This window comes from Gigantopelta aegis, chromosome 6 (assembly GCF_016097555.1).
Source record: "Gigantopelta aegis isolate Gae_Host chromosome 6, Gae_host_genome, whole genome shotgun sequence".
In the NCBI taxonomy this organism is placed as follows: domain Eukaryota; kingdom Metazoa; phylum Mollusca; class Gastropoda; order Neomphalida; family Peltospiridae; genus Gigantopelta; species Gigantopelta aegis.
In genome coordinates this window covers 67,794,804-67,822,754 of record NC_054704.1, presented here as the reverse complement: position 1 = coordinate 67,822,754, position 27,951 = coordinate 67,794,804, and the positions used below count along the sequence as shown (strand labels likewise).

Here is a 27,951-nt window from a genome sequence, read left to right as displayed (position 1 = left end):
TACCTATACTTTTATCGAGACTATATATGGGAATGTGCAGCAAGACTAGACTCCTGGAAAATGAGTTGGACACACACGTAAAAAATATGTCAACAAACGTGGACGATCAGGACGAAGATGGTAATATTACCAAATTTTTTATTTTGGCCATTTTTGAAAATTAAAGTAGGCTGCATGCATTGATGCAAAGTTTTATGGTTTGGGAGACCAGTTTTAGTAGACGCTGTCGGACAGAACTAGTTTTTTAAAATGTTAAGTACGTCATTTACTTGAGATTGTTTTTTTTGTTGGCTAAAGCCAACCTTTACAAAATAAATTATTGATTGGTTGTTTGCAGTGCGAATTCTAAAACAACCTTGAACAAGCGTAATAAAAATGTGTCGCCTTCTTTTGTTTGGAGCACCTAACCTTTTGTTTTGAACAATCGAGACTTGTGGTTATTCTGTTATAAAATTTCTACATAACTTTTAGAGAACCTGTCAAATTGACCTCCAAACACTAAATCTTTTTTCTTTTCTTTTTTGAAACAGTAGACACTTCAGCATAGTATTTAGTCAGATGTCAAACATGTTACTAGGTCAAGAATATTAAAGAAGAAACTTGCCATGTTCCTTTTAAATTTCTGAAGTTTTTACATAATAAGATTGTATGCCTGTTATTGTAATTGGCTAGTGTAAGGCACATATTAAAGGGACATTCCTGAGTTTTCTGTAAGTTTTAAGATGTTATCGACTAACAGGCTTTTTAATGACTGTAATTACATATCAAATATATTTTTTTGTATAAAATATTAGTGGCTGTATATTAAACGTGTTTCTAATCGTTCTAATATCTGTAAAAGGTTAAATTTCATTTTATTTCAAATTTTTTGTACGTACGAAATTATTTGAAAACAAAATCCAGTTTGAGCTTCTTACAAATATTAAGACGACCAGAAACACATTGAATATACAGATACTGATATTCTAAACAAGAAAATATATTTAATATGTAAATTTAATCGTAGAAATATTTTATTTGTCGGAAACATCTTACAATGGAGCAAACTCGGGAATGTCCCTTTAAAGGTCCAATGTCAAAGTTAAAACTACAATATTTCGTTATTTTCACATTTATTTGGAATAAATAACTACAAATTAATCTATCCCACTCATAATCTTTTCATATAATTAACTCTAAAAATAATCATTTTTAAAAGTCATGCACTGGACGACAAGAGGTTTTCAAATATTTTGTTGTTAAATATAGCATGGTCACTATATTTCTTTCTTTTTGTCAGTTGACCATACATAATTATTTGTAAACATAGTCTGTTGAACGTGTACACATAAAACAGTGACATCACTAATTAATGCGTGTGGCATACTCTCAAGATTCCCCATAAAATAATAGTTTTTTACTAGTAAATGGAATTATTTGTTTATAATTTTTTTATAAGCTTAAATGAATGTATAAATTTTATGTTTCACAGCAAAAATTAAGAACTATTTTTGGCAGAAACTACCATTATTGCAACTTTGACATAGCACCTTCAAGCTGGTACCACCCATTTTCTGTCAGACTCGGACCATGTAATTAGTTTCAACATACACCTCAGCTACATGTGTAATATATTTAAATTTTCAGTCATGCGGACAGCTCGATTACTGGTCAGTTTGTAACGGCCATGCAACAATTAAATTACAAGATTACGAGTCCGACAACTTTGAAGCTGTATGGGTTTTACACTATAACAGGGATTAAAGAATAAATACATTATATAAAGATTATAGCTATGGAACTTCTGTGATTAAACTGATTTGTCATTAATTCCATCATTGCTGGATTGTAATCTTTTCATTTAACACTAGACGAAAACAACCACATCAGAAGTTTTCACTATGGTTTTGAATATGTGAAAAGATACATTTTAAAAGTTTTGTTTTTCTTTCTCCAGTAATAATCAGGAAATTAGTTCAGTATCCTAAAAATTAACACTTGTAACAGTAACAACACTAATGCTTTTTAGATGAACATGGTATATTTGTATGTACTTCTTTAATTCTGTTTCAAACTTAAATGTACATATTTTGATCATAATGACAATGTCTGAAAAAAAAATATGAAGTATAATTCCTTGCAAAAATTACCAAGGCATGGAATTTTATGGGAACTTTAAGTCAAGTGAAGACTTGTTGTCTACAACTGTTTTTCCACTGGCATATTTTTTTACTATTTGAGCTGGGGTTTTTGATAACTGAAATCAAACATTACCTAGATTTTATTGTTTAGATTATCTATTGCCATACATCAGAAGTGTTTCTGGTCATGAATCCTGGTGTTTTTAATACCACAAAGTGCATTTTTTATATTTTTGATAATGCACATACCTCTGAGAAGTAACAGTTATGGAGTCAAGCTCTAGTCTACTTTTTAAAGGTATGTTTATCCATTTCAATGTCACAGACTCTTGTTTCACTCTGTTGTTACATCTAGTGTCAATTTTCACAGGTTAAAAATAGGGTCTGTGGCTTTAAGCAGTTGATTTTATAATCTATGTTATTTGGATACCTTTGCTATAGTGCTCTTTGTATTCTTCATGTCTGAAAAAAATAAACACTTAAAAACAAGTTGTTGATAAGAAATAAAACTTACCAAGATGGTTTCGACCAGGGAAAAAGGAAGTGAAAATATAGAACCAACATATGTTGCATTTTCACAAATCATTCGGTATGCTTAAAACATAATTATGACTGTAACAGTATTGTTCCCACAAGAGGGTGGTTCAGAGATTTGCATTCAACTCATCTCCACAGAAACAGGAAATTCTGCATTAGCAATGTTACATAAATATGTATGTATACAGGAAAGGTGTGTGTGTGGAGTGTTGTTCCATTTTAAAAATGTTTCCTAATTTTTAAAATGTAGCTAATGCCAAATTATTTTATTTTATGATTATGGTAACAATTAATTCCCCAGCCCCAACCCTAACCCTAAAAAAGGTGATTATGTTAAAAATACTTGAGAACAGCACTTAGCTTAATAACTTTTGCTTTTGTTTATTGGTATTTTAAATGCAGTCATTTTAATATACATGCACTGGGCCTTTGTACTTATTAAATATTGCTTCTGCTAAAGTTATTGCATTACATATTTAAAAATCCACCCAACATTATAACTTGTAAAATTATATGATCGATACGATTCAACAGAAGGCGTTTGTAATGAATAGCAAACCTAGTTTTACAGTAAATATTACATTTTTACACTCAACCAATCATTTCCTTTGTAACAAATGCGACCTTTGACCTGCATGTTTACTTGGTTGTCTGCATCAGTGCGTGTAGATTGTGTAGATATTTAACTATTTGTTGGTTATTTAGGAGATATGATTCGAGGATCTTGCTAAAAAAAAATTAAAATCTGTGGATATCTGTTGCAAATATATTGTAATATTCTGTGTTTGTGATGTGCAAATTCAATGAAGGGTGTTCTAACCATGTGTAAAAACGACCCTTCAACTTTGGGAACCGCCCCCTTTTCTGAAGTAAATTCAACTCGTTTTTAACTGTCTCACCTACTGGCACAGGCTGCTGGTAGTTTATAAGGATATAAATTATTTAAAAAACAATTTTGTACTATGATTTAAGCAAAACTATCTCATCTTAAAGATGCTGTTCTGGCTTTCCATTTGACAGTTTTTTTAATTACTAAAATTAGATACTTTTTTTATTGTTTGGAATATAAATGTTAGTATATTCAATGCAATTTTTTTTTTTTTTACTATTTAATATTTGTAGTAGCTCATACTTGAGTTTACATTAATAATTTTGCATATAGTAGGACATAATATTTATTTTGAGCAACTACAACCACTTTGTGACTAATACCTACTAATTTAAGACTACATATTTATCATGGGTGTAGGCTGGGGCTAAAATATTTTTGTTTACAGTGCAGTATTAGGCTATTCATTAGTATTACGTGTCCACGGAAAATGTAGACAAACACCCCTATCACTCCACTGAGACTTTCTCAGTAATTTTAGCTCCCTTTAGTATTTGAATTTATATCATACCAATATGGTAATATCTTAAATGACTTCCTATAATCTCAGTTGTTTGTGCGGGAGCAGTTAATCGCCCCTTAATTAAATAATACAATGATTGACATACTTATATTCAACTTAGGAAACAAAATCCAGAAGCCATTACTGCCTCTCCAGCAAAATTATCCTAATCAAATTGCTGCATTTTTTTATATATTTTTTTCACAGAGGACTTTGAGCACCTTGATCACAAGATCATGACGACGTACGAGAGGTTTGTCAATGATGGCAACACCAGTGACAACACCGGCGATGATGTCAGCATCCACGTGGATGATGGAGATGAACTGATGGACAAACAAGTACAGATCAACAAAGTGAACCAGAGGTCCGGTTCGTTCACTGTGTACAACACTGACACCACGGACGACACAAAAGTCTATATTGACGACCCGGCGGGAAACCCATTTGCACCAAAGTCTACTTATGAGTATGGCTATATGATATCACATTTACTACATGACACTGAGTGAAAATATCAGAAGTTATCCAGGGATAACCAATTGCGAATTTCAAAAAACGATTGGCAAATTTTATTTTAATTTGGCGAAATAATTTCATAAAACAAATGATATTTTGTTAAGAAAATAACTGTGTTTTTGCCATTTTTTGAATGTTGATGGATAATTTGGCGAAATGTTCTGCTAGCCCTGATATCATTGCTATAATATTGAAACTGATAACTAGTAATAAAGACCTGAAGATTGTTGTTCGGTCATATCGTCATTGTAAATTAAATGTCTACACTTGCTAGTATTATTAATGAACATATATTTAAAGATTACCCGGTACTAGACATTAAAATAAATTAATTATGTAGCAGTTTATTTCAGTAAATGATGTTTTCCTGTCTCGTTTACCATTACGTCAACATTTTAATTACAATTCAGCTTCATTTACAGGCACATTTCCACTTGTATGCCTAAAGACATTGGTTATATTTTGTCATATGTCAGTGTTTAAGCTGCTGTTTGTATTATCGCGAAAACAATAGATATGTCATTACCAATTCGCCAAAAAGCTAATTCAAAAACCGTGTGTCATTTGTTGATGAATAGCTATTTATGTAAAATAATATTCTGTTTAGCTAACTGTTACTTGAATTTGTCTCCAGATTTTCTTATCAAATTCGTCAAATTGCTATTAATTTTTGCCATTCAGTATAAATCCTAATATATTTGTTGCTTTTTAAAAGACATTTCTCCAATTGTCTTAAACTCTTGGAACTCCAGCTTCACAGCCCAATATGCTAGAATGTTATACCTGTATTTTTTTAAATTTTAAATAGTGTCAAAGCATTATTGAAAATGTCTGTTTGCTTCAGGTCGCTGAAGGAAGCTGTGAGTTCGGTAGTTGAGAATTTGATATTCCGTGCAGTGACTGTGCTACTGATTCTGCTTGACTTCATCCTGGTGATTATCGATTTGGCTCGGAACAGCTGCGCCACCATCGATAACGGGCTGGACATCACCTCACACATTATCATCTGTTTCTTCTTCCTCGAAGTCTCCGCAAGAATATTCTGTCAGGGGTAAGATTCATTTTCATTTTTTAATAATCATGGAGCAGGGCTAGCTCTGGCACTGAAGAAATTGGCCAATATATTTTAATTTTTTTTGGTGGGGGGTAGGGCATAATAACTGCATGAAACAATTGCTATTTTGTTAGAAAATAACTGCGTTTCTGCAGTTTTCGAAGTTTGATAAATAATTTGGAGAAATTTTCTGCGGACCCAGAGCTAGCCCTGAGAGAGGTGTATACTATTTAAGCTAAGATATTTTGATGTGTTTAAGAACTGACGTTCGTTTTTAGGATATGACCATACTTTGATGACAAATGCACTGAAAGGAATAACAGTATAAATTGAGACATTCGACTTTTTCTCTCCATAACTTATGAGGGGCGGGACGTAGCCCAGTGGTAAAGCGTTCGCTTGATGCACGGTTGGTCTGGGATCGATCCCCGTCAGTGGGCCCATTGGACTATTTCTCGCACCAGCCAGTGCACCACAAATGGTATATCAAAGGCCGTGATATGTGTTATCCTGTCTGTGGGATGGTGCATATAAAAGATCCCTTGCTGCTAATCGAAAAGAGTAGCTCATGAAGTGGCGACAGCGGGTTTCCTCTCTCAATATCTGCGTGGATCTTAACCATATGTCTGACGCCATATAATCGTAAATAAAATGTGTTGAGTGCGTCGTTAAATAAAAACCTTTCCTTCCTTCCATAACTTATGTGCTATATGTTTCACAGTTCTCATGATCTATAGTGACCTGTGTTATTTGACTGTTTCTTTACAATTTAAAATAGTAATGTTTATTTTTCAGACGTCAGTTTTTCTCGAGCATCCTAGACATTCTCGATATGGCTGTTGTGTTTATTTCATTCATCATTGACATGGTTTTCATCGGCATTGAGGCAGATAACTCATGTCAAGAATCGGACAATGTTGACTATGCAAAGTGAGTATCTTCGGTGTGTTGTTTATTTATTAACCAGTGCCCCATGACTGGAATATCAAACACTATGGTATGTACAGTCCTGCTTACGGGAAAGTACAAACAAAAGATTCCTTATTGCTTTTACGGTAGACCACATCAGGTTTTATTTCTCTCTGGATCAAGTTTCGAAATTACCATATATTCAACTCTAATTAGCCATAGTTTACTATGTGCTGAGGTGTCATTAAACTATTTATTTATTTATTTATTCAGGTATTTATTTATTTATTTATAAAAAAATTAATTTCATAACACTGAAAGTCTTATTAAATATTTTAAAATGGTAAATTGATGTGGTTTAAAAACTTTTATTTTGCTGTAACCAACCCACTATTTTAGTGTTCTGTGTGTTTATTTTTAGGTTGGTGGTGATTGGTCGAGTGGTGCGTATAATCCGGATAGCACGAATTGTTTACCTCATGGTTCTTCAAAAAAGACAAGTTACCAGGGCAACCAGAAAAATAATTTCTCAGAACAAACGACGTTATCGAAAAGATGGTTTTGATCTTGATTTGTGTTATATTACAGGTCAGTAAATGTTCTATCCATAACAGAGATAATTATCTTACATAAATGTACATTGCAATCAACTATATCAATTGTAATGGAGTCCTTCTTTAAAAATTTCCCTTTTTTTAACTTCCAGACACTTTGATAGTTGAATATACAAATAATTAATTATATTATTATCCACATAATTCAAATTATAACCAGTAACACAGGTGTCATAATGATGTCACCAGATCATTGAATGACGTCATAACACAAGGTAGCTTCCCCAGTCTTGGCTCTATGTAATCGCTTACAAAAAATAACATTATTTTGTTGTCTCCTTCTAGTTTTGTTGGAAACGTTTTAACACGGTTCTTGTTATTCATAAAAAAATATATAAAATAAAAATAATGTATATTATGGATAATAAATAAATTATTACATTAGCGTGTGAATCGTACTGATTTTACGAAACTGTTGCTCTTGATCAGGCAATACCAGAACCCTGACACTTGTTTCGTGAAACCAGTATAACAGTCTCGTATAATAATCTCTATGTAGCTTAGTTACTGTTACAGTAATTCCACTCACTGTGTCGGCTATTATTAGTTATTGTTTCTATTTCAGAAAGAATAATAGCCATGTCATTTCCATCTAAAGGAGTTATGGCGTTCTACAGAAATCCTGTCAGGGTAAGACTTATATTGTACTCTCCAGATGGCTGGAATTGTAATACTAGTATAGTGATTTCCCGAAAATTTGGCAAGGTATGGTAGACCAAACACTTTAAGGGCATTTTCACCATTTTCAGGGCATTTTTTTTTCTTTCATTAAAAATACACAAAAATTAATTGAAATAAACATAAATGTAATTTATGTGCTTGTTTTAATAAATGAATGGCAAAAGATATAAAAGGCATATTGTATTAATTAATAATACCTTTTTGGGTGTTTTATAAAGCCAGTTTTAGAATTAATTACTGAAAAAGGCTTGTTCAGTCTCATGGCAGCATGGTGCTGATTAAGGCAAGATGGTGCTAGACTATTGAGGCATGGTGCTGCACCATGCTAAAACAAGCTAGGGAAAACACTATAGTATTCCATGTTTCAATTAAATATCCTGTCGGAGTGAAGCTTGTATTCTAATTTCCACATTTAGATTGACCCATCAGTGTTGTGCAGTTGTTTGTAGGATTGATTACTTACCAACATTGGGCCCATTGTGTTCTTGTTACCAACCAGTACACCACAACTGGACAAAGGCCGTAGTGTGTGCTTTCTTGTCTGCGGGAAAGTGCATGTGAAAGATCGCTTTCTGCATTAGGAAAAATGGAGCAGGTTTCCTCTGATGACTGTGTGTCGGATTTACCAAATGTTTTGACATCCAATATGGTGACGGCTCATATATCAAAGATTACCATGCTGTTGTTCAGAGTATGTTGGGATTTACTTTGGGTCCAGTGGTCCTGCTTCATAACTTTGATAGGTTAATACTGGTATATTAGGAGATTTAAGACTGACTGGTTTCTTTATTATCCCTCCTTCCCCCCCCCCCCCCCCCCCCATCCCAACCAGTACCACTTGACTGGTATATCAAAGGTTGTGGCTATGGGAAAGTGCATATAAAAGATCCTTTGCTGCTGGAAGACAAAATAACCAGTGTGCTCTAGTGGTGTCATGAAACAAAACAAAAGTTTAACTTTCTTTATTGTTTTTCAGGAAGTTGCACGGTTTTTCAACACAAAGCATCCCAATCATTATAGAATATATAATTTATGTAGTAAGTATCGATTATATTTCTCACAACCTATAGTTGTCATGCTAATGAAATTTACAATAAATGTTGCAATTAATTTTATTTTTTTATATATATATATATATATATATATATATATATATATACTCTTCAAAAAAAGAAACGCAAAAGGGTACAAATGGGTTATAACTCCGATTTTATGTTTCCTACCGGTTCATGCTTTGTGAATATAAGGTCATTGCATGTCCCAAACACATTCCCACGATTACATTCGATAAAACGCAGCTACTGTACAATAAAGTTCCAAAATGTGAATATTCGCAAAAACGCAGCCACGTGCAAACCATGTCACCACTGCACATGCGTTGTCTGCACGTGCAACATGAACACCGACAGTATAAAAGTGCAGGGTGTTCGCTTGCCTGGCCTCTGTATCTGGCCGACAGTTGACAATCCAGGACATGCCACGTCTCAGTGAACCGCAGAGAAACAATGCCATCGGCCGACTAGACGCAGGCGAATCCAGAACGGCCGTTGCCAGGGCATTCCATGTGTCCCCAAGCACCATCTCCAGACTGTGGGACCGTTACCAGCAACATGGATCAACACGTGACCTCCCTAGATCCGGTCGACCACGGGTCACTACCCCCGGGCAGGACCGCTACATCCGGGTACGCCACCTTCGGGAACGATTGACTACTGCCACCTCCACAGCCGCAGCAATACCAGGTTTGCGCAGGATATCCGACCAGACCGTACGGAACCGCCTACATGAGGTAGGAATTCGTGCCAGACGTCCAGTTCGAGGTGTCATCTTAACACCACAACACCGTCGACTCCGACTGCAGTGGTGCCAGATTCATCGACAATGGCCTCAACTGCGATGGAGACAGGTGTGGTTCAGTGACGAGTCCCGATTTCTGCTCCGACGTCATGATGGAAGATGTCGCGTGTATAGGCGTCGTGGTGAACGTTATGCGGCAAACTGCGTGCAGGAAGTGGACAGATTCGGCGGGGGTAGTGTCATGGTGTGGGCAGCCATCTCACACACTGGCAGAACTGACCTGGTCCACGTGCAGGGCAACCTGAATGCACAGGGCTACATTGACCAGATCCTCCGGCCACACATCGTTCAGTTATGGCCAACGCCAACGCAGTGTTCCAACATGACAACGCCAGGCCTCACACAGCACGTCTCACAACGGCTTTCCTACACAACAACAACATTAATGTCCTTCCTTGGCCATCGATATCACCGGATTTGAACCCAGTTGAGCATCTATGGGACGAGTTGGACCGACTTCTCCGACAGTGACAACCACAGCCCCAGACCCTGCCCGAGCTGGCAGCAGCCTTGCAGGCCGAGTGGGCCACCATCCCCCAGGACGTCATCCGTACTCTGGTTGCTTCAATGGGCAGGCGGTGCCAGGCAGTTGTCAACACACGCGGAGGCCACACCCGGTATTGACTCCAGATGACCTTGACCTTGGTGGTGTGTCCTATCACTTACTCACAATGGACTAGAGTGAATTGTGAACAATCCTGCAACATTTGGTAATTATCGGACTCACCATTCAATAATTAAATCAATTCTCCAAATGTTACGACAATGTGGTTTTGCGTTTCTTCTTTTGAAGAGTATATATATAAAATATTAAATGGAATGGAGATTTTTCCTCAACTGTTTATTATTTTTCTGGTTAAGCTTACAATGCCACCTGTCATATTTCTATAATTGTGAATTATCAAATATACAAATTAAACCTGTATTAAGTGGCCACCTGTCTTAAGAGACTATTATAATGATACAATTCTGAATTTCTATTGGCCATGTAGTACAAAAGAAAGTATTTTAATAATTATAAAGTTATATATTCAGTGAGAAGTCAGCTACAGGGATCGAAACAGCCTGTGGCCAGGTCGCCAAGTGCAACCAATGTCCTGCTTGGCATTAGTCGTCCAAATAATACTATTATTTGTGCGATCTACTTTAAATCTATAGCATATGAGCCACTATTAATATTTGTATTGCATCTATTTATTCCATATTAAAATCTTGCTCGTGGTTTGTGGTTCACTTACCATAATTTGTTAACAACCACTATGTTTTGGGCCACCATATTTTTTGGCACGTTTCGAGCCCTGCAGCTACAGTCAAGAAATTATCTTACCAACTTATTAAAAACTATCATGTTTCAGTTACCTGAAGCTAGCTCTTTCCACCAAATATACCATAGACTATATATTCCCATAAAGAACAATAGTAACATGTGGTTAAAACTCCTACCATAAAGAACAATAGTAACATATGTGGTTAAAACTCCTACCATAAAGAACAATAGTAACATATGTGGTTATAACTCCTACCTGCAGCATTTCAATTGACACATACACCACAGATGTAAATACTACCACCTCTCACCCTTAAAGGAAATAAAAAAAATTAGGGGTTCAGTTACTCATTTCAGAGATAACGGGTAGCATCTATGACTACCCTTCTTCCGCACACAATTTGAGTACTGTTTTTTTTCACAGGTACCCCATACATGTTTCAAGCACAAGGCTACTTTACACGGTGGTACTAGATGAAATAAAATTGTATTTTTTGCCCAAATGAAACTATTTCTTTTTACAACAAACACACTCACATTTATCATCAATGACAGGAATTGTGGTATTAACTGCTCGATCAAAAGTTACGTGGCCCTCTGGTTTCAGTCCTAACAACATCAAGATAATGTAGTTTGACTGTAATTGTGTTAGTAAACCCCAATGTTTCTGGGCTTGTATTGTGTACTGAGATAATCAGCTAAGTACTACAGTTATTGTTAGTGGCTTTATTTGTTATTTCCAGGTGAACGTGACTATGATGAGACACTATTTCACAACAATGTCCAGCGAGTACTGATAGATGACCACAATGTGCCAACTCTCAGGTGAGTTCATTTGATGCAGTATATAACCGGCCTCGGTGGCGTCGTGGCAGGCCATCGGTCTACAGGCTGGTAGGTACTGGGTTCGGATCCCAGTCGAGGCATGGGGATTTTAATCCAGATACCGACTCCAAACCCTGAGTGAGTGCTCCGCAAGGCTCAATGGGTAGGTGTAAACCACTTGCACCGACCAGTGATCCATAACTGGTTCAACAAAGGCCATGGTTTGTGCTATCCTGCCTGTGGGAAGCACAAATAAAAGATCCCTTGCTGCCTATCGGAAGAGTAGCCCATGTAGTGGCGACAGCGGGTTTCCTCTCAAAACCTGTGTGGTCCTGAACCATATGTCTGACGCCATATAACCGTAAATAAAATGTGTTAAGTGCGTCGTTAAATAAAACACTTCTTTCTTTGATGCAGTATATGTTCTTTTATCCTGCAACCATTGTTTCTATTGACAGATTATAATGACAGATAAAGCAAAGTGATATCCGTATAGTAGCAGAATATAACTTTTGATATCATTCCCGTGGTACATTACAAAATCGCTCGTTTGACCTCTAGGTCATAATACAATGTAGCTGAAATAACAGAAATAATAGCTTTTCCCCTTAATTTTTATGATCTGCGGGATAAAGATAATAACTAATTAATGACATAGGATATCGGCTTTATCCTTTTTAGGCTGAATGAGAAATTCCAATATCCTACATCATTAACTAATTATTCTCTGTCAGTATAGTAGTTGTTCTACCGGTCTCAGTAGTGCAGTGGTTAAGCCATACACTTTAAGTCTGGTAGGTACTGGGTTCACACCATGGTACCGGCAGCCAGAGGGACTTTTAATGGCACAGTGGGGAGGTGTATAGCCACCACACCAATTTGCTCTCACTAATCACTAACAATTAATCACTAACCCGCTGTCTTGAACAGACAACTCCGATAGCTTTAATTGGATATAAGGAAGGAAGGATATGTTTTATTTAACAACGCACTCAACACATTTTATTTACTGTTATATGGTGTCGGACATATGGTTAAGGACCACACAGACATTGAGGGAGGAAACCCGCTGTCGCCACTTTCGATTAGCAGCAAGGGATCTTTTATATGCACCATCCCACAGACAGGGTAACACATACCACGGCCTTTGATATACCAGTCGTGGTGCACTGGCTGGAGCGAGTTAATTGGATATAAACACTAAAATAAAATCATTGAAGTAGTGGTTACAGCTTGCTAATTAGACACACGAATGTTTTACTTTACACCATTTTTTTAATGTCTTTTTTTATTGTTTTTTTTTTTTTTTTTTCACCACAGAATATACAGCATGCAAAGAAATGTTGATTCATATTGATATAAGCCTTTGTGAAGAGATACTGTGCTGGCTTTAGTGGTTAAGCTGTCAGTTCTAAGGCTGGTAGGTGCTCGGTTAGTAGTCCAGTACTGGTCTGGACAGACAACCCAGATAGTCGAGGTGTGTGTCAAATGGCATACTTGTAAATTTATTGAATAAGAGCATGAAAACACATTATTAAAATTAATTAATGAAAATACTTTTCACATGTGTGTTATTTGTACTTGGGATTAGCATGGTTGTGTAGGTAAAAGAAAAACCTTTAAAAATTGGCTCTACGTGTATTTATTTAGGAATATGTCACTGGAGCTAATAGCCATACTAGATTGTCTATGAATGGAACTTTCAACTTAGGTACAAGTATCAGAAAATGCCAGCAACTGAATGGACTAGTTATTTGTTAATCCACCTGTCAGTGGGTGGGTGGGTGGAGGTGGAACGTTCAACTTAGATACAAGTATCAATAAATGCCAGCAACTGAATGGACTAGTTATTTGTTAATCCACCTGTCAGTGGGTGGGTGGGTGGAGGTGGAACGTTCAACTTAGATACAAGTATCAATAAATGCCAGCAACTGAATGGACTAGTTATTTGTTAATCCACCTGTCAGTGGGTGGGTGGGTGGAGGTGGAACGTTCAACTTAGATACAAGTATCAATAAATGCCAGCAACTGAATGGACTAGTTATTTGTTAATCCACCTGTCAGTGGGTGGGTGGGTGGAGGTGGAACGTTCAACTTAGATACAAGTATCAATAAATGCCAGCAACTGAATGGACTAGTTATTTGTTAATCCACCTGTCAGTGGGTGGGTGGGTGGAGGTGGAACGTTCAACTTAGATACAAGTATCAATAAATGCCAGCAACTGAATGGACTAGTTATTTGTTAATCCACCTGTCAGTGGGTGGGTGGGTGGAGGTGGAACGTTCAACTTAGATACAAGTATCAATAAATGCCAGCAACTGAAGGGACTAGTTATTTGTTAATCCACCTGTCAGTGGGTGGGTGGGTGGAGGTGGAACGTTCAACTTAGATACAAGTATCAATAAATGCTAGCAACTGAATGGACTAGTTATTTGTTAATCCACCTGTCAGTGGGTGGGTGGGTGGAGGTGGAACGTTCAACTTAGATACAAGTATCAATAAATGCCAGCAACTGAATGGACTAGTTATTTGTTAATCCACCTGTCAGTGGGTGGGTGGGTGGAGGTGGAACGTTCAACTTAGATACAAGTATCAATAAATGCCAGCAACTGAATGGACTAGTTATTTGTTAATCCACCTGTCAGTGGGTGGGTGGGTGGAGGTGGAACGTTCAACTTAGATACAAGTATCAATAAATGCCAGCAACTGAAGGGACTAGTTATTTGTTAATCCACCTGTCAGTGGGTGGGTGGGTGGAGGTGGAACGTTCAACTTAGATACAAGTATCAATAAATGCCAGCAACTGAATGGACTAGTTATTTGTTAATCCACCTGTCAGTGGGTGGGTGGGTGGAGGTGGAACGTTCAACTTAGATACAAGTATCAATAAATGCCAGCAACTGAATGGACTAGTTATTTGTTAATCCACCTGTCGGTGGGTGGGTGGTGGTGGAACGTTCAACTTAGATACAAGTATCAATAAATGCCAGCAACTGAATGGACTAGTTATTTGTTAATCCACCTGTCAGTGGGTGGGTGGGTGGAGGTGGAACGTTCAACTTAGATACAAGTATCAATAAATGCCAGCAACTGAAGGGACTAGTTATTTGTTAATCCACCTGTCAGTGGGTGGGTGGGTGGAGGTGGAACGTTCAACTTAGATACAAGTATCAATAAATGCCAGCAACTGAATGGACTAGTTATTTGGTGGGTGGAGGTGCAATACAAAGCCTTCAGGGTTTGGGAATCAATGCCCACTTGTCAGTGTTCGAAATAAGCACTTGTCCGTTTGTCCTGACAAGTGAAAATCTGCTTGGACAAACAAAATGTACCTTGGTGGTTGTCCAGTGGACAAGTGAAAATGTCAAAGAAAAGTTTAATTTTGAGCAATGAAAAGCATTGTACCTGTGTACTTGAATAAAACAAACTATTTATTTAGATAAATACAAATATTGTTGGACAAGTAGATTTTTAGATGTATTTGTCTGGTGGATTAGTAAAAAATTATCCTTATTTCTATCACTGCTTGTTCCCTGCTGCTGCTGCTTATTGTTGACGACACTGTGTTGTTTCAGTGACATGCTGGAGTACACAAAGGATGTTCGAGACTGGATGGCTGCTGACAAACAGAACATCATCGCAGTGCACTGTAAGGGAGGGAAGGGGCGGACTGGAACCATGATCTGTATCTGGCTCATCGACTGCGGACTCTTTGAAGAGGCAGAAGTAAGCGTGGAGCAGACGTCAAGCTTCAGTGTCTTTGTGGTTTAGTTATCAAAACTGTAGACAGTACATGAAATATATTAAATGGACAGACCCTAGTTTTAGCCCATGAAAATGCACACTAAGTTTAGTTAATCTACAAACACACATTTGGATTAGGTTATAACACAGAGAAACTAAAGTCTGTGATATTTAAACAGGGAAATACTGTTTAAAAAATAACTAGAGCTTGTCTTGATAACCATTTACATGTATTTACATGTGTATCAAGTGCCATCACAGTCAACCAATCTAGGGCTTTAGTTCCAATTTTGTTAAAGTGGTGGAATTTTAAGAAATCTTCAGTGACAGGGGCGTCGGAAGCAGTACTTTTTGGGCCCTGAATGTTTTTTTTCTCTTCCTATGGCGCTCACGTAGTATGCATTACTTTCATGGCCGTACCAACTTTTAATTGCTTTCAATGCTCCTGCTGATCTTAAGATTTAATATTGCAAACAAGTTGATAATATGATGAAGTTCACAAAATAATTGACTGATATCTATTTACCTCAGTGTACTGATACTTTAATTGCAGGAGAGTTTGACTTACTTTGGAGATCGCAGAACAGACCTCAGCGTGGGGAAGACTTTCCAGGGGGTAGAGACACCTAGTCAGGTGAGAACATGCCTCATTTAACTGTAAATTACCACGATATACAAGAATACTGCCCTGCATTCATTTGATACAAGCAGTCCATAGCATTAGGAAACACTTGCTAACCTGGTATTTGTGTTTAAGTGTTGGTGTCATTCCTTATTTTTTTCCATCGGTATATGATTAGGTGGAAGTCATTCAGATCATCAGCAGGTGATTGCAACCAAACATACATATATAATGTAGCCCTAATATCTATCCAATATTTACATATTGTAAAGTACAACTAAAAATCTCGGTTTTATATATTTAAAAAAACAAAAACATTTATTATTCCATATTGTGTTTGATTCTTCTGAAAATACTAAAATGTGATCAACAAATCTAGTACTTTGTAATGATAATAAATAAACCTGAAATTGCAGAGTCGGTATGTTGGATACTATGAGAAGTTAAAAAATGATTACGATCGGCAGCTACCACCAAAAACCTACCTCAAGATGACATCGGTCAAAATAGAGGCAATCGCAGGTTGGTAGTGAAAGTTTCATTTGCAGAATTGAAATCACATGCTTACATAAGACAAACGAATATATTTGTTTATCAACACCCCATCACATTGTTGATTATCAGATCTACTATGGAGTAACATGTTCTAAACAATAATAATAATAATAATTAATCCAAAATACATTATCAACCCAGAGGTTACAATGAGTACATTGTTTCCATTTAACAGCAAGTGTTTTTGTACTGTTTCTACATGAGTTAGCATACACCATAGCCTTTAAGATATCAATCTCAGAGCAATGGATGGAATAGGGGGAAAAAACAAACAAGCATGTTGGTCTACTACATGGGAGATATAAGCTAATGGGTCGTTCCACTATGTGATGTGTGTAAATTGCACTTGAAACAGCTCTACCATTGAGACGCTCTCCTTTTCATTCTGTGTAGGATATACTTGATTTCAGTCTGTTACCAGGACCATAGGAATAATATGTGAAGTGGGGGTGAGGAGAACATGCTATACAATTGTTTTTATATAATAAGTAAAACTATTTTTATATATATACTCTTCAAAAAAAGTTGGGGAATCTGAAATATTAATGTTAATATCAGCTATTAGACCGAACATACGTTTTGACCACAGATATCCTAGTAAAGAACGTTCAGGTCTGTTTATCAACACATCGAAACACATTCCATAGTCTGCACATGCATCACGTGCGTGGGGTGTCATTCTCGATTTTGACAATTTCCAGGAAGGTCCATTAATCACCGTGGAACATTGTTTCTGTCAATCTTTTTCATTCAATTGATCATACAGTTGTTATTGTTTTGTTTTTAGTCATTTTTATTGTTTGAATTTTCGATTTTCTGATTAAAAAAACGTCAGCTTTCAAATTTCACCTCTGACCCCAATCGTCCTTGAAGATCTTTGGTGGTCATAAAACCTATTGTAATACTGAACTACCCGTTGTACTGTTTGCCCAATTAATTCACTAATATCATATAACCATTCCCCACAGCTAATATACCTGACAATTTTGGCAATTGTAAATTCTTATTTAGAGTTCCCCTACTTTTTTGAAGAGTATATAATACAGTAAAATCACTCAGTTCCTACAGCCGTGGTTACTCATTCTTTGTAGTTCATGTTTAAAATGTGTGTGGGTTTTTTTTGTTACAGGTGTGGGCAATGGAGATGGATCAGATCTGTCAATGGAGATTAGGGCCAATGGTTTGCTCATCTACAGCTGCCAGTTTGGAAGCAACACTAACTGTCAGGTAGGCCACCTACTAGTAAAACAGATTGACATAGTAGAATTGTTTGTCATTTGGGGCGAGACGTAGCCCAGTGGTACAGCGCTTGGTCAGTGTGGGCCCATTGGGCTGTTTCTCGTTCCAGCCAGTGGACCATGACTGGTATATCAAAGGCTGTGGTATGTAATGCCCTGTCTGTGGGGTGGTGCATATAAAAAATCCCTTGCTGCTAATCGAAAAGAGTAGCCCATGAAGTGGCGACAGCAGGTTTTCTCTCTCAATATCTGTGTGGTCCTTAACCATATGTCTGATGCCATTTAACCGTAAATACAATGTGTTAAGTGCGTTGTTAAACACAAAACATTTCTTTCTTCATTTTTTGTTTATCATTTTCAGTTTTTTCAGTGACATCGTCTAATAACAGAAAATTTGTAATTATGTGAGAAATGTGCTCGTTTTCCACACAGCTGATGTAGTATGCAGACAGTTTTTCATTGTTTCCATTTATTTATCAGTTTCTTGTAATAAAAGTGTAGACAATGATAAGAGAAATCTGTGTTTTCCACAACTAATGTAGTACACAGACAGTGATGTTACATTGTTGTTTACATAATTTATCAGTTACATGTGTAGTCAATGATAAGAGAAATCTGTGTTTTCCACAGCTGATGTAGTACATAGACAGTGATGTTACATTGTTGTTTACATAATTTATTAGTTACATGTGTAGTCAGTGATAAGAGAAATCTGTGTTTTCCACAGCTGATAAAGTACACAGACAGTGATGTTACATTGTTGTTTACATAATTTATCAGTTACATGTGTAGTCAATGATAAGAGAAATCTGTGTTTTCCACAGCTGATGTAGTACACAGACAGTGATGTTACATTGTTGTTTACATAATTTATCAGTTACATGTGTAGTCAATGATAAGAGAAATCTGTGTTTTCCACAGCTGATAAAGTACACAGACAGTGATGTTACATTTATGTTTTTATTTATTTATAATTTTCACGTAATAAAAGTGGAGTCAATCATATGAGAAATGTGTGTTTGTTTTCCACACAGCTGATGTAGTACATAGACAGTGATGTTACATTGTTGTTTACATAATTTATCAGTTACATGTGTAGTCAATGATAAGAGAAATCTGTGTTTTCCACAGCTGATGTAGTACACAGACAGTGATGTTACATTGTTGTTTACATAATTTATCAGTTACATGTGTAGTCAGTGATAAGAGAAATCTGTGTTTTCCACAGCTGATAAAGTACACAGACAGTGATGTTACATTTATGTTTTTATTTATTTATAATTTTCACGTAATAAAAGTGGAGTCAATCATATGAGAAATGTGTGTTTGTTTTCCACACAGCTGATAAAGTACACAGACAGTGACAGTATTGTTGTGGAACTACAGAACAGTCCGCGACTGGAGGGCGATATCAAAATCATGTTTCACTCGACAAATGTAAGTGTTTCATATATAAAACAATTCACAGTGACAGCCAATTTGATAACATAAATGCCATCTTTTCTTGCAGTTGTAATTTTCAAATTAAATAGTATTATTGTATTTAAGTTCTTCTTTAATAAAAATAATCCCCAAAGAAATAAAATCACTACTGAACAATCCATAGCTAAAATGATGGGTTGGGTTTGTCTTATTTAGAATTTTATTTTTAGGAGGGAACTTGTTGAAACAGATTTTAAATGTTTATTTTTTTTTTATCATTTCTATTCAATAAATTACATTTATATATAACTTATTCTTCCAGATGGAAAGACTTAATAGACATACATTGTTTAAATAATCTTCTTTCAGCCATCTCTTCCCAAGGGATATGACAAGTGTCCTTTCTATTTCTGGTTTAATACGGCTTTCATCGAAGATAACAGGTCAGTTGTTGTCCCATTGTAATAGCAGTGTTAATTATACAGAGTAATACATGAGTGGCCGTTAGATACCATTTATCTCACAATGAGTTGTTTTAAAATGTATCTAACATATCCTCAAAAAAACAGGTTTTAAGCAAATTTTAACATCTTTTTTGACTACAAGTTATTTACAGCCATTGCATTTGTAGCTGACTTATGCGTCACAGACATATGATTGCCAGGTTAAATATACATCACAGTGTAATTGATTTCCACCGTGTGTTTTTTTTATTGGACATATGGCATTGGTGACCTGGTCATCACATAGGAGCAGCCAGTCGTATGTCTTGAAATTGTTAACACACGTACATGTGTAAACAACCATGTGTTATCAAAAATAACGCATGGTGTTCTCACTAACGGGTGTGTAAGAAAATGATATAATGCATGGGGTCCACCTTGTCGGTGTATTCTTTGTTAACACTGGCAGCGTATTATTGGTTAACACTGGCAGCGTATTCTTTGTTAACATGGGCAGCGTATTATTGGTTAATACTGGCAGTGTATTCTTGGTTAACACTGGTAGTGTATTCTTGATTAACACTGGCAGCGTATTATTGGTTAACACTGGCAGCGTATTATTGATTAACACTGGCAGCGTATTATTGGTTAACACTGGCAGCGTATTATTGGTTAACACTGGCAGCGTATTATTGGTTAACACTGGCAGCGTATTATTGGTTAGCACTGGCAGCGTATTATTGGTTAACATTGGCAGTGTATTATTGATTAACACTGGCAACGTATTATTGGTTAACACTGGCAACGTATTAACACTGGCAGCATATTATTGATTAACACTGGCAGCGTATTATTGGTTAACACTGGCAACGTATTATTGGTTAGCACTGGCAGCGTATTATTGGTTAACATTGGCAGTGTATTATTGATTAACACTGGCAGCGTATTATTGGTTAACACTGGCAACGTATTAACACTGGCAGCATATTATTGATTAACACTGGCAGCGTATTATTGGTTAACACTGGCAGCGTATTATTGGTTAGCACTGGCAGCGTATTATTGGTTAACATTGGCAACGTATTATTGGTTAGCACTGGCAGCGTATTATTGATTAACACTGGCAGCGTATTATTGGTTAACACTGGCAGCGTATTATTGGTTAGCACTGGCAGCGTATTATTGGTTAACATTGGCAACGTATTATTGGTTAGCACTGGCAGCGTATTATTGATTAACACTGGCAGCGTATTATTGGTTAACACTGGCAGCGTATTATTGGTTAGCACTGGCAGCGTATTATTGGTTAACATTGGCAACGTATTATTGGTTAACACTGGCAGCGTATTATTGGTTAGCACTGGCAGCGTATTCTTTGTTAACATGGGCAGTGTATTATTGGTTAACACTGGCAGTGTATTCTTTGTTAACACTGGCAGTGTATTCTTGGTTAACACTGGTAGTGTATTCTTGGTTAACACTGGCAGCGTATTATTGGTTAACACTGGCAGCGTATTATTGGTTAACACTGGCAGCGTATTATTGGTTAACACTGGCAGCGTATTATTGGTTAACACTGGCAGCGTATTATTGGTTAGCACTGGCAGCGTATTATTGGTTAACATTGGCAGTGTATTATTGATTAACACTGGCAACGTATTATTGGTTAACACTGGCAACGTATTAACACTGGCAGCATATTATTGATTAACACTGGCAGCGTATTATTGGTTAACACTGGCAACGTATTATTGGTTAGCACTGGCAGCGTATTATTGGTTAACATTGGCAGTGTATTATTGGTTAACACTGGCAGCGTATTATTGGTTAACACTGGCAACGTATTAACACTGGCAGCATATTATTGATTAACACTGGCAGCGTATTATTGGTTAACACTGGCAGCGTATTATTGGTTAGCACTGGCAGCGTATTATTGGTTAACATTGGCAACGTATTATTGGTTAGCACTGGCAGCGTATTATTGATTAACACTGGCAGCGTATTATTGGTTAACACTGGCAGCGTATTATTGGTTAGCACTGGCAGCGTATTATTGGTTAACATTGGCAACGTATTATTGGTTAACACTGGCAGCGTATTATTGGTTAGCACTGGCAGCGTATTATTGGTTAACATTGGCAGTGTATTATTGGTTAACACTGGCAGTGTATTATTGGTTAACACTGGCAACGTATTAACACTGGCAGCATATTATTGATTAACACTGGCAGCGTATTATTGGTTAACACTGGCAGCGTATTATTGGTTAGCACTGGCAGTGTAAATGGTTTTACAGTAAATTGTAACTTTGGTGAGGAACTAACACCAGTTAGCTATTCTAGCCAAATTAAAACATACAAAAAACCCAGCAGCTACAGAGCACAGTATTTCACTTGAAACATGGTTCTGTTTGTGTCAGTTATGCAAACCATCAATGTGGTGACCTGTTTCATTCTGAAATTAAATGTGCAAACTTTAAGATTACCGGAACTATATGTATATTCATGCAGATACATGCTTAAGACAGATTTTGTCACTTGATAACTTGTGACCCGTCTGAACCAGTAACCCAGTCATAGGTGCCAGGAGATGACAGCAACTAGTGGTTATGGAGGGTGGCAGCTATAGATTAATTTGATTTCAATAGGGAGGGCCCAATGCATCATCTTGAACTTATGGGGCCAGCAGAACTTCCCACATCGGCAGAACAAAACATTTCTTAATATGTACAATGTATCAAGTGGAGATACTGTCACTGAAATGCTTCAGTTTACAGATATAGTTGACACAACTGAATAATTGATTACCTAGATAAAAAATCTCTTGGTTGCCGTAGACTTTGAAATATTGTCCGCTGACCAATCAAAGTAAGTATTTTCTCTGACCGGTATATTATTTTCTGTTATTTCTTGTTTTAGATTAATTCCAACTCACTAAAATTTCAGTAACGGTATTACCCAATTGGTATTATATCATTTGCTCTGTTTGTTAGTTATACATAACCAATGTGCATATGTAAATTTTCTCAAGGTTATTGCTCTGTTTCTAGGTTATACCTCACCAGACAAGAGCTGGACAATCCTCATAAAAAGAAAGTTGCTCACATCTTCAGGGAACATTTTGCTGTTGAAGTTAAATTCGAAAGTGTGGAAGCTCCAGCTTTATGGTGTGTATAGTACTGTACAAGTTTTCCCATTCCCACACATTATTATACGTTTTTTTTTGCAAAACTTCTGAATATTCTTGATATGTGGTAACCTACTGGTAATCTGAATGACAATTTATTTCCTAAAATCTCAAGATTTAGTTAAATTCAAATAAGTGACATATTAGGGATATAAAACTTTAGCAAGGTTGTCAGTCAGACACTAAAACAAAGTTTGATGATCCTATATGAATTGATAAGGAAGATATAGCCTGGACAAGTATTTTTTTAATGTGAAAATAGGTACACAACACACCATCACCAGAAGCTGTACTTGCATGCAAGGTTTGATGATCTTATATGGATTGATAACAAAGATATGGCCTGGAAACGAAACGAAACTTTACGGATGGATGGACGGACGGACGGACGGACAATGTCATACCACAATATTACCCATCAAAGATTAGCATATAAAAAATTAAGTTGAAGTTGTGGGGTCAGCTAAAATAATACTTTTTAACAATGTTAACATTATGCAGTTTTAGTAGAACATTGCAGTTATGTGCATGCTAGCTATTGTTGTTTGCTATCCTTTTGCTTTAATCAATAGCATGTAACCATTGTTGTGTTCAGTTAATCTTAAGAAAAAACAATCGTACACATTGGGGGGTGGGGGGTGGACAGTCTATTGTACGTCTCTTTAAATTTAGCATTACGAAACATTAGTGTCTTGTATGGCCTCGTTAAATTCGCTAAAATTTTATGCTCACTCACATTTTATTATTTATAGTACAATGTATTTTTGTAAGGAATATCTTCATTTTACCTTTTCTAAATAAAAAAAAAGAGAAGAGTACACTGTCATTAAGCCACTTTCACCCTGGCATATGGTTTGAAAATGTTGATACATTGTAACTGTCAATGGCCCAAGTTTGTATGAAGTACACAAAATATTTTTTTTTAGCATGTAACAATATAATTAACCTCTATATTTTTATTTTTATTTCAGATAAAATACAACTGTTCCCGATGTGCCGATTGAAATACATCTTCTTCTGATGTGCAAATTGAAATACATCTTCCGATGTGCTGATTGAAATAGATCAGTTTCCTATGTGCTGATTGCTACTATGAACAAAATGCTGTGATATTGGTCTTCCAAACCGGACAAAGGACGATTTTTTTATTCATGTGCTACTCCTGAAAGATATTCCAGAATTGATCACATGGAAGGAGACAACATACCTATTTTGTTTTATGCCCAGTGGTTATGTTGAAAGATTTTTTTCCCATGCCTTCTTAGCTGAGGGGAAATGTTATTTTGTGGGTGATGGATATACATAAAAATTGCCTCCCATTCTACACACACACGCACAAACACGCATACACAACCGAGATCAATTCTGGAGCAGCCTAAATGGAGTGTTTCTTTCATCAAGTGTATTAATACTCACGGTGTGACCTGTAACTATACTCAACCAAAACAGAAAGTATGCATGTAATCAATAGTCATTTATTTCATAAACCAGACGACATTCATGGCAGAAAGTATGGAATTAGATAAGTGCACCATTTAGGAGGTGTGTGTGCAGTAATATCACAAGTTGCACAAATGTTTGCTGCCAATGGACTATTACAGTAACCACCCCATGAAATAAAAATGTCAACAATTAAAGAAGGCTTAGAATGAAAGTCTCCAACATCGTGACTGCTCCTGCAGATCAGTAGGACGTGTGCCCGCCCCTGGCATTGATGCAGGCTTGACATCAGCATCTCATGGAGTGAATGGTCCTGTTCACGAACTCAGTGGGGATGTTTCTCCACTCCTGTTCAAGGGCCTGCTGCAGCTGTTGAAGGTTCAATGGCTGTGGGTCATTCCACAAGTGCTCTATGGGATTGAGGCCTGGCAACACTGCTGGCCAGGACAACACGTCCACATGGTGTAGGGACAGAAATGCAGTACACACTCTGGCAGCATGCAGTAGAGTGTTGTCTTGTTGGAACATCATGTGTGGATGCTGTGCCATGTATGGAATTACGACGGGAGCAAGGTTTTCATCCCAGTAGCGAACACTTGTGAGGTTTCCATCAATGACATGGAGATCAGTTACACCTCGCCCGTATATTCCCAACCACACCAATGACACTGCCTCCCCAGTATCTGTCAGCCTCCATCGCACAACAGTCCTGGTTCCTCTCGCCTCGTCTGCGCTACACTCTGATACGCCCATCAGCAACTCTCGAGTTGAATCATGATTCATCAGTAAAGAGGACATTTCTCCATTGATTCCTTGTTCATTGGATCCGTCGTCGTGTCCATTGCAGACGGAATTGACGATGGCATGCGGTAAGAATAGGTCTCCTCGCAGTTCGGTGTGGCCGGATGTTGTAGGCTCGCAGATTGTTCCTGACTGAGCAGTTCCGGATAGTGGTACTTCAGATATACCAGTCCTGCGTAGCCGATTTAACTCTTGGACAGCTGCTCTGAGGGCAGTCATTGGTGAATCCAGTGGCCTGCAAATGATTGTTCATTCTCTGTATAGTGACTGGTTACACCAAAACGTCTGGCAATATTACTGACACTGCGCCCAGCATCAAGCAACCCAACTGTTCTCTGACGGTTAGTTTGTGATAGGCATGGCATTGTCAAACAATATTTAATAGGCTTTATTTATTGTTTTTTTTGAAGGTGTGCACTCATGAAGATACCTTATTGAAATATCGGGTGTATGCATGCCCAACAACTGGCCCACAGCATGAAAATCATCTTTTCGGTCATGATGGCACTCCGAAACAATATGCACGTGCAATGTATGGTATAGTGTGGCACGTACGCACAGTGGTTTTCGATTATGGTGAAATGGCACACTAAATAAATATTCAAGATTTCAACATGCATACTTTCTTTTTTGGTCGAGTATAATTCATTTATTTTTTAAATTGTCTCAGGCTTTATAATGTAAATATTTTAAATTCATTTACACATTTTATATGATACTCAAAAAACACAAACGACGAAATACAAGTTGTTATTTCCATTTTGCCAAATTTCCTTGATAGCGAATGCACATTGTCATTCATTATAAACCACATAACGGTATTCATGTGCTTTACTTTGATTGTACGTTTTTTTAATTGCTAGTACAGTACAGTGTCTAGTCAGGCAGTTTTAAGATTTGACAGTATATATGCTTGTGTAGGTCTCCGAGAATTGAAAGTTTGGGTAACCCAAATATGGGTTGTGCAACTTTTTTTTTGCTAACCCATTTCATTTTGCGTAACCCATTATAAATATATTATGTGAACAGTGACAAATGATAGTGTACAATATTTTTAATGTCTTTATTTTTTTTTACGCAAAACAGACTTGCACGAACAACACGCAAATGAAATATTTTGCGTAATTGCAAAGGCCTATTGTGTACAAACCAGACTCATGTATATATGCATGTCCAGCAGTCACCTCGGTAGATACATTCTGCATGCATTCATTTGACGTGTGGTGTTACGAAATTCAAATGCTCGCTAGACTTGTTTTGGTGTTTTACATGAATATGACAGGGCGAGAACTAGTCAGATTCTTAGTGGATGATTGCGACTAAATCATCATCTTGAATGCAGTCCTGTCTGTGCAGGGAAGATTAAAATGCTGGCTGTTCATCCATGTATGTCCAAATCATCTTGTGCCGAATTTACAAAGACTGTTTTTCTCAAATACAGGTGTTTAAGCCTTGTAAATGTATGTAGTTACACGTGTGTAAGACATAAACAGGCTTTGTAAATTCGGCCTGTATCCAAAATGTTCAACAAATGTATTTTGTATGCAACTGATTTCATTTGTCCCGTGTCCGTGTACCTCAAAACGGTATTGGGTGGGGGCAGGATGTAGATGGTAAAGCACTCACTTGATGAGCAGTCGGTTTCGGATCGATCCCCGTCTGTGAGCCCATTGGGCTATTTCACATTCCAGCCAATGCACCGCGACTGGTATATCAAAGGCCATATCTGTGGGATGGCGCATATAAAAGATCCTTTGCTGCTAATGGAAAAATGTAGCGGGTTTCCTCTCTTAAGACTATATGTCCAGTGTACCTAATGTTTGACATCAAGTCAGAATTCCAAATGTTTCTTTGTTGCCACCATGTCTGTATAGTTTTGTTACAGTCCGCTTTTTGCAGTTTGTTTCAGGATGAACAAACAGATTGTTGCTGGTTTTAAGCACACATCATTGTTCTGATTTAATAAGGACCATGTATATTATGATCTTTAGTCGGAATAATTTTAGAATTATATTGTTAGTAATGTACACAATTAGTTTTATAAGTTGTTCTGTGTGTCATTTAAACAGAAATGATAGCCATTTCATGTGATATATTATCATAATGGCATTTATTCATTTAGTGTTTTGTGGTTACTGGTACCCTATCATTTGTTATATAATTAAAATAAAACTGTTATTCAAAATTATTGGTGTTATAAATATCACATAATGTGCTGGTGAAATTGTTTACTCGCTTTGAAACTTGGTTGTCACACGAGACCGAAAACCATAATGGGTTTTTTTAAGTGACACCATTTTATTTTTGTTTTAAATGTATTCCGATTATAAACAAGTTTGCATATGTGCAGTTCAGAACTGGAATAAATCGAGAATATTAAACGATTCCTGTAACAATATGTTTTCTATTACACATCACAAATGAAACGGAGTGATGTACATTAGAAAAGACACAAGTTATAATATGAACAGTGCCTTATAGGGATGAGTAATGTTACACCGATTAGATAAATCATTCAGCAGGTGTTAGATTTGTGAGGGAATGGTTTTATTTGGCAGGAGGGGTGGGATGTAGCCCAGTGGTAAAGCGCAAGGTCGGTCTGGGATCAATCCCTTTCGGTGGGCCCATTGGGTTATTTCTCATTCAAGCCAGTGCACTACGACTGGTATATCAAAGGCCGTGGTATGTCCTACTCTGTCTGTGGGATGGTGAATATAAAAGA

General features: G+C 36.9%; 1 protein-coding gene across 1 annotated transcript; it reads left to right on the top strand.

The window, feature by feature from the left end:
* The first annotated feature begins 33 nt into the window (after positions 1 to 33).
* On the top strand, positions 34 to 27,417 carry LOC121375380 (phosphatidylinositol 3,4,5-trisphosphate 3-phosphatase TPTE2-like). The gene is made up of 16 exons (XM_041502801.1): positions 34 to 120; positions 4,256 to 4,517; positions 5,412 to 5,618; positions 6,417 to 6,551; positions 6,952 to 7,118; positions 7,710 to 7,774; positions 8,802 to 8,862; positions 11,693 to 11,774; positions 15,351 to 15,501; positions 16,073 to 16,153; positions 16,558 to 16,663; positions 17,826 to 17,923; positions 19,276 to 19,371; positions 19,726 to 19,799; positions 22,852 to 22,968; positions 23,960 to 27,417. Coding segments are annotated over exons 1-16 (1,737 nt in total). The 5' UTR covers positions 34 to 86; the 3' UTR covers positions 23,961 to 27,417.
* The last annotated feature ends 534 nt before the right edge of the window (positions 27,418 to 27,951 follow it).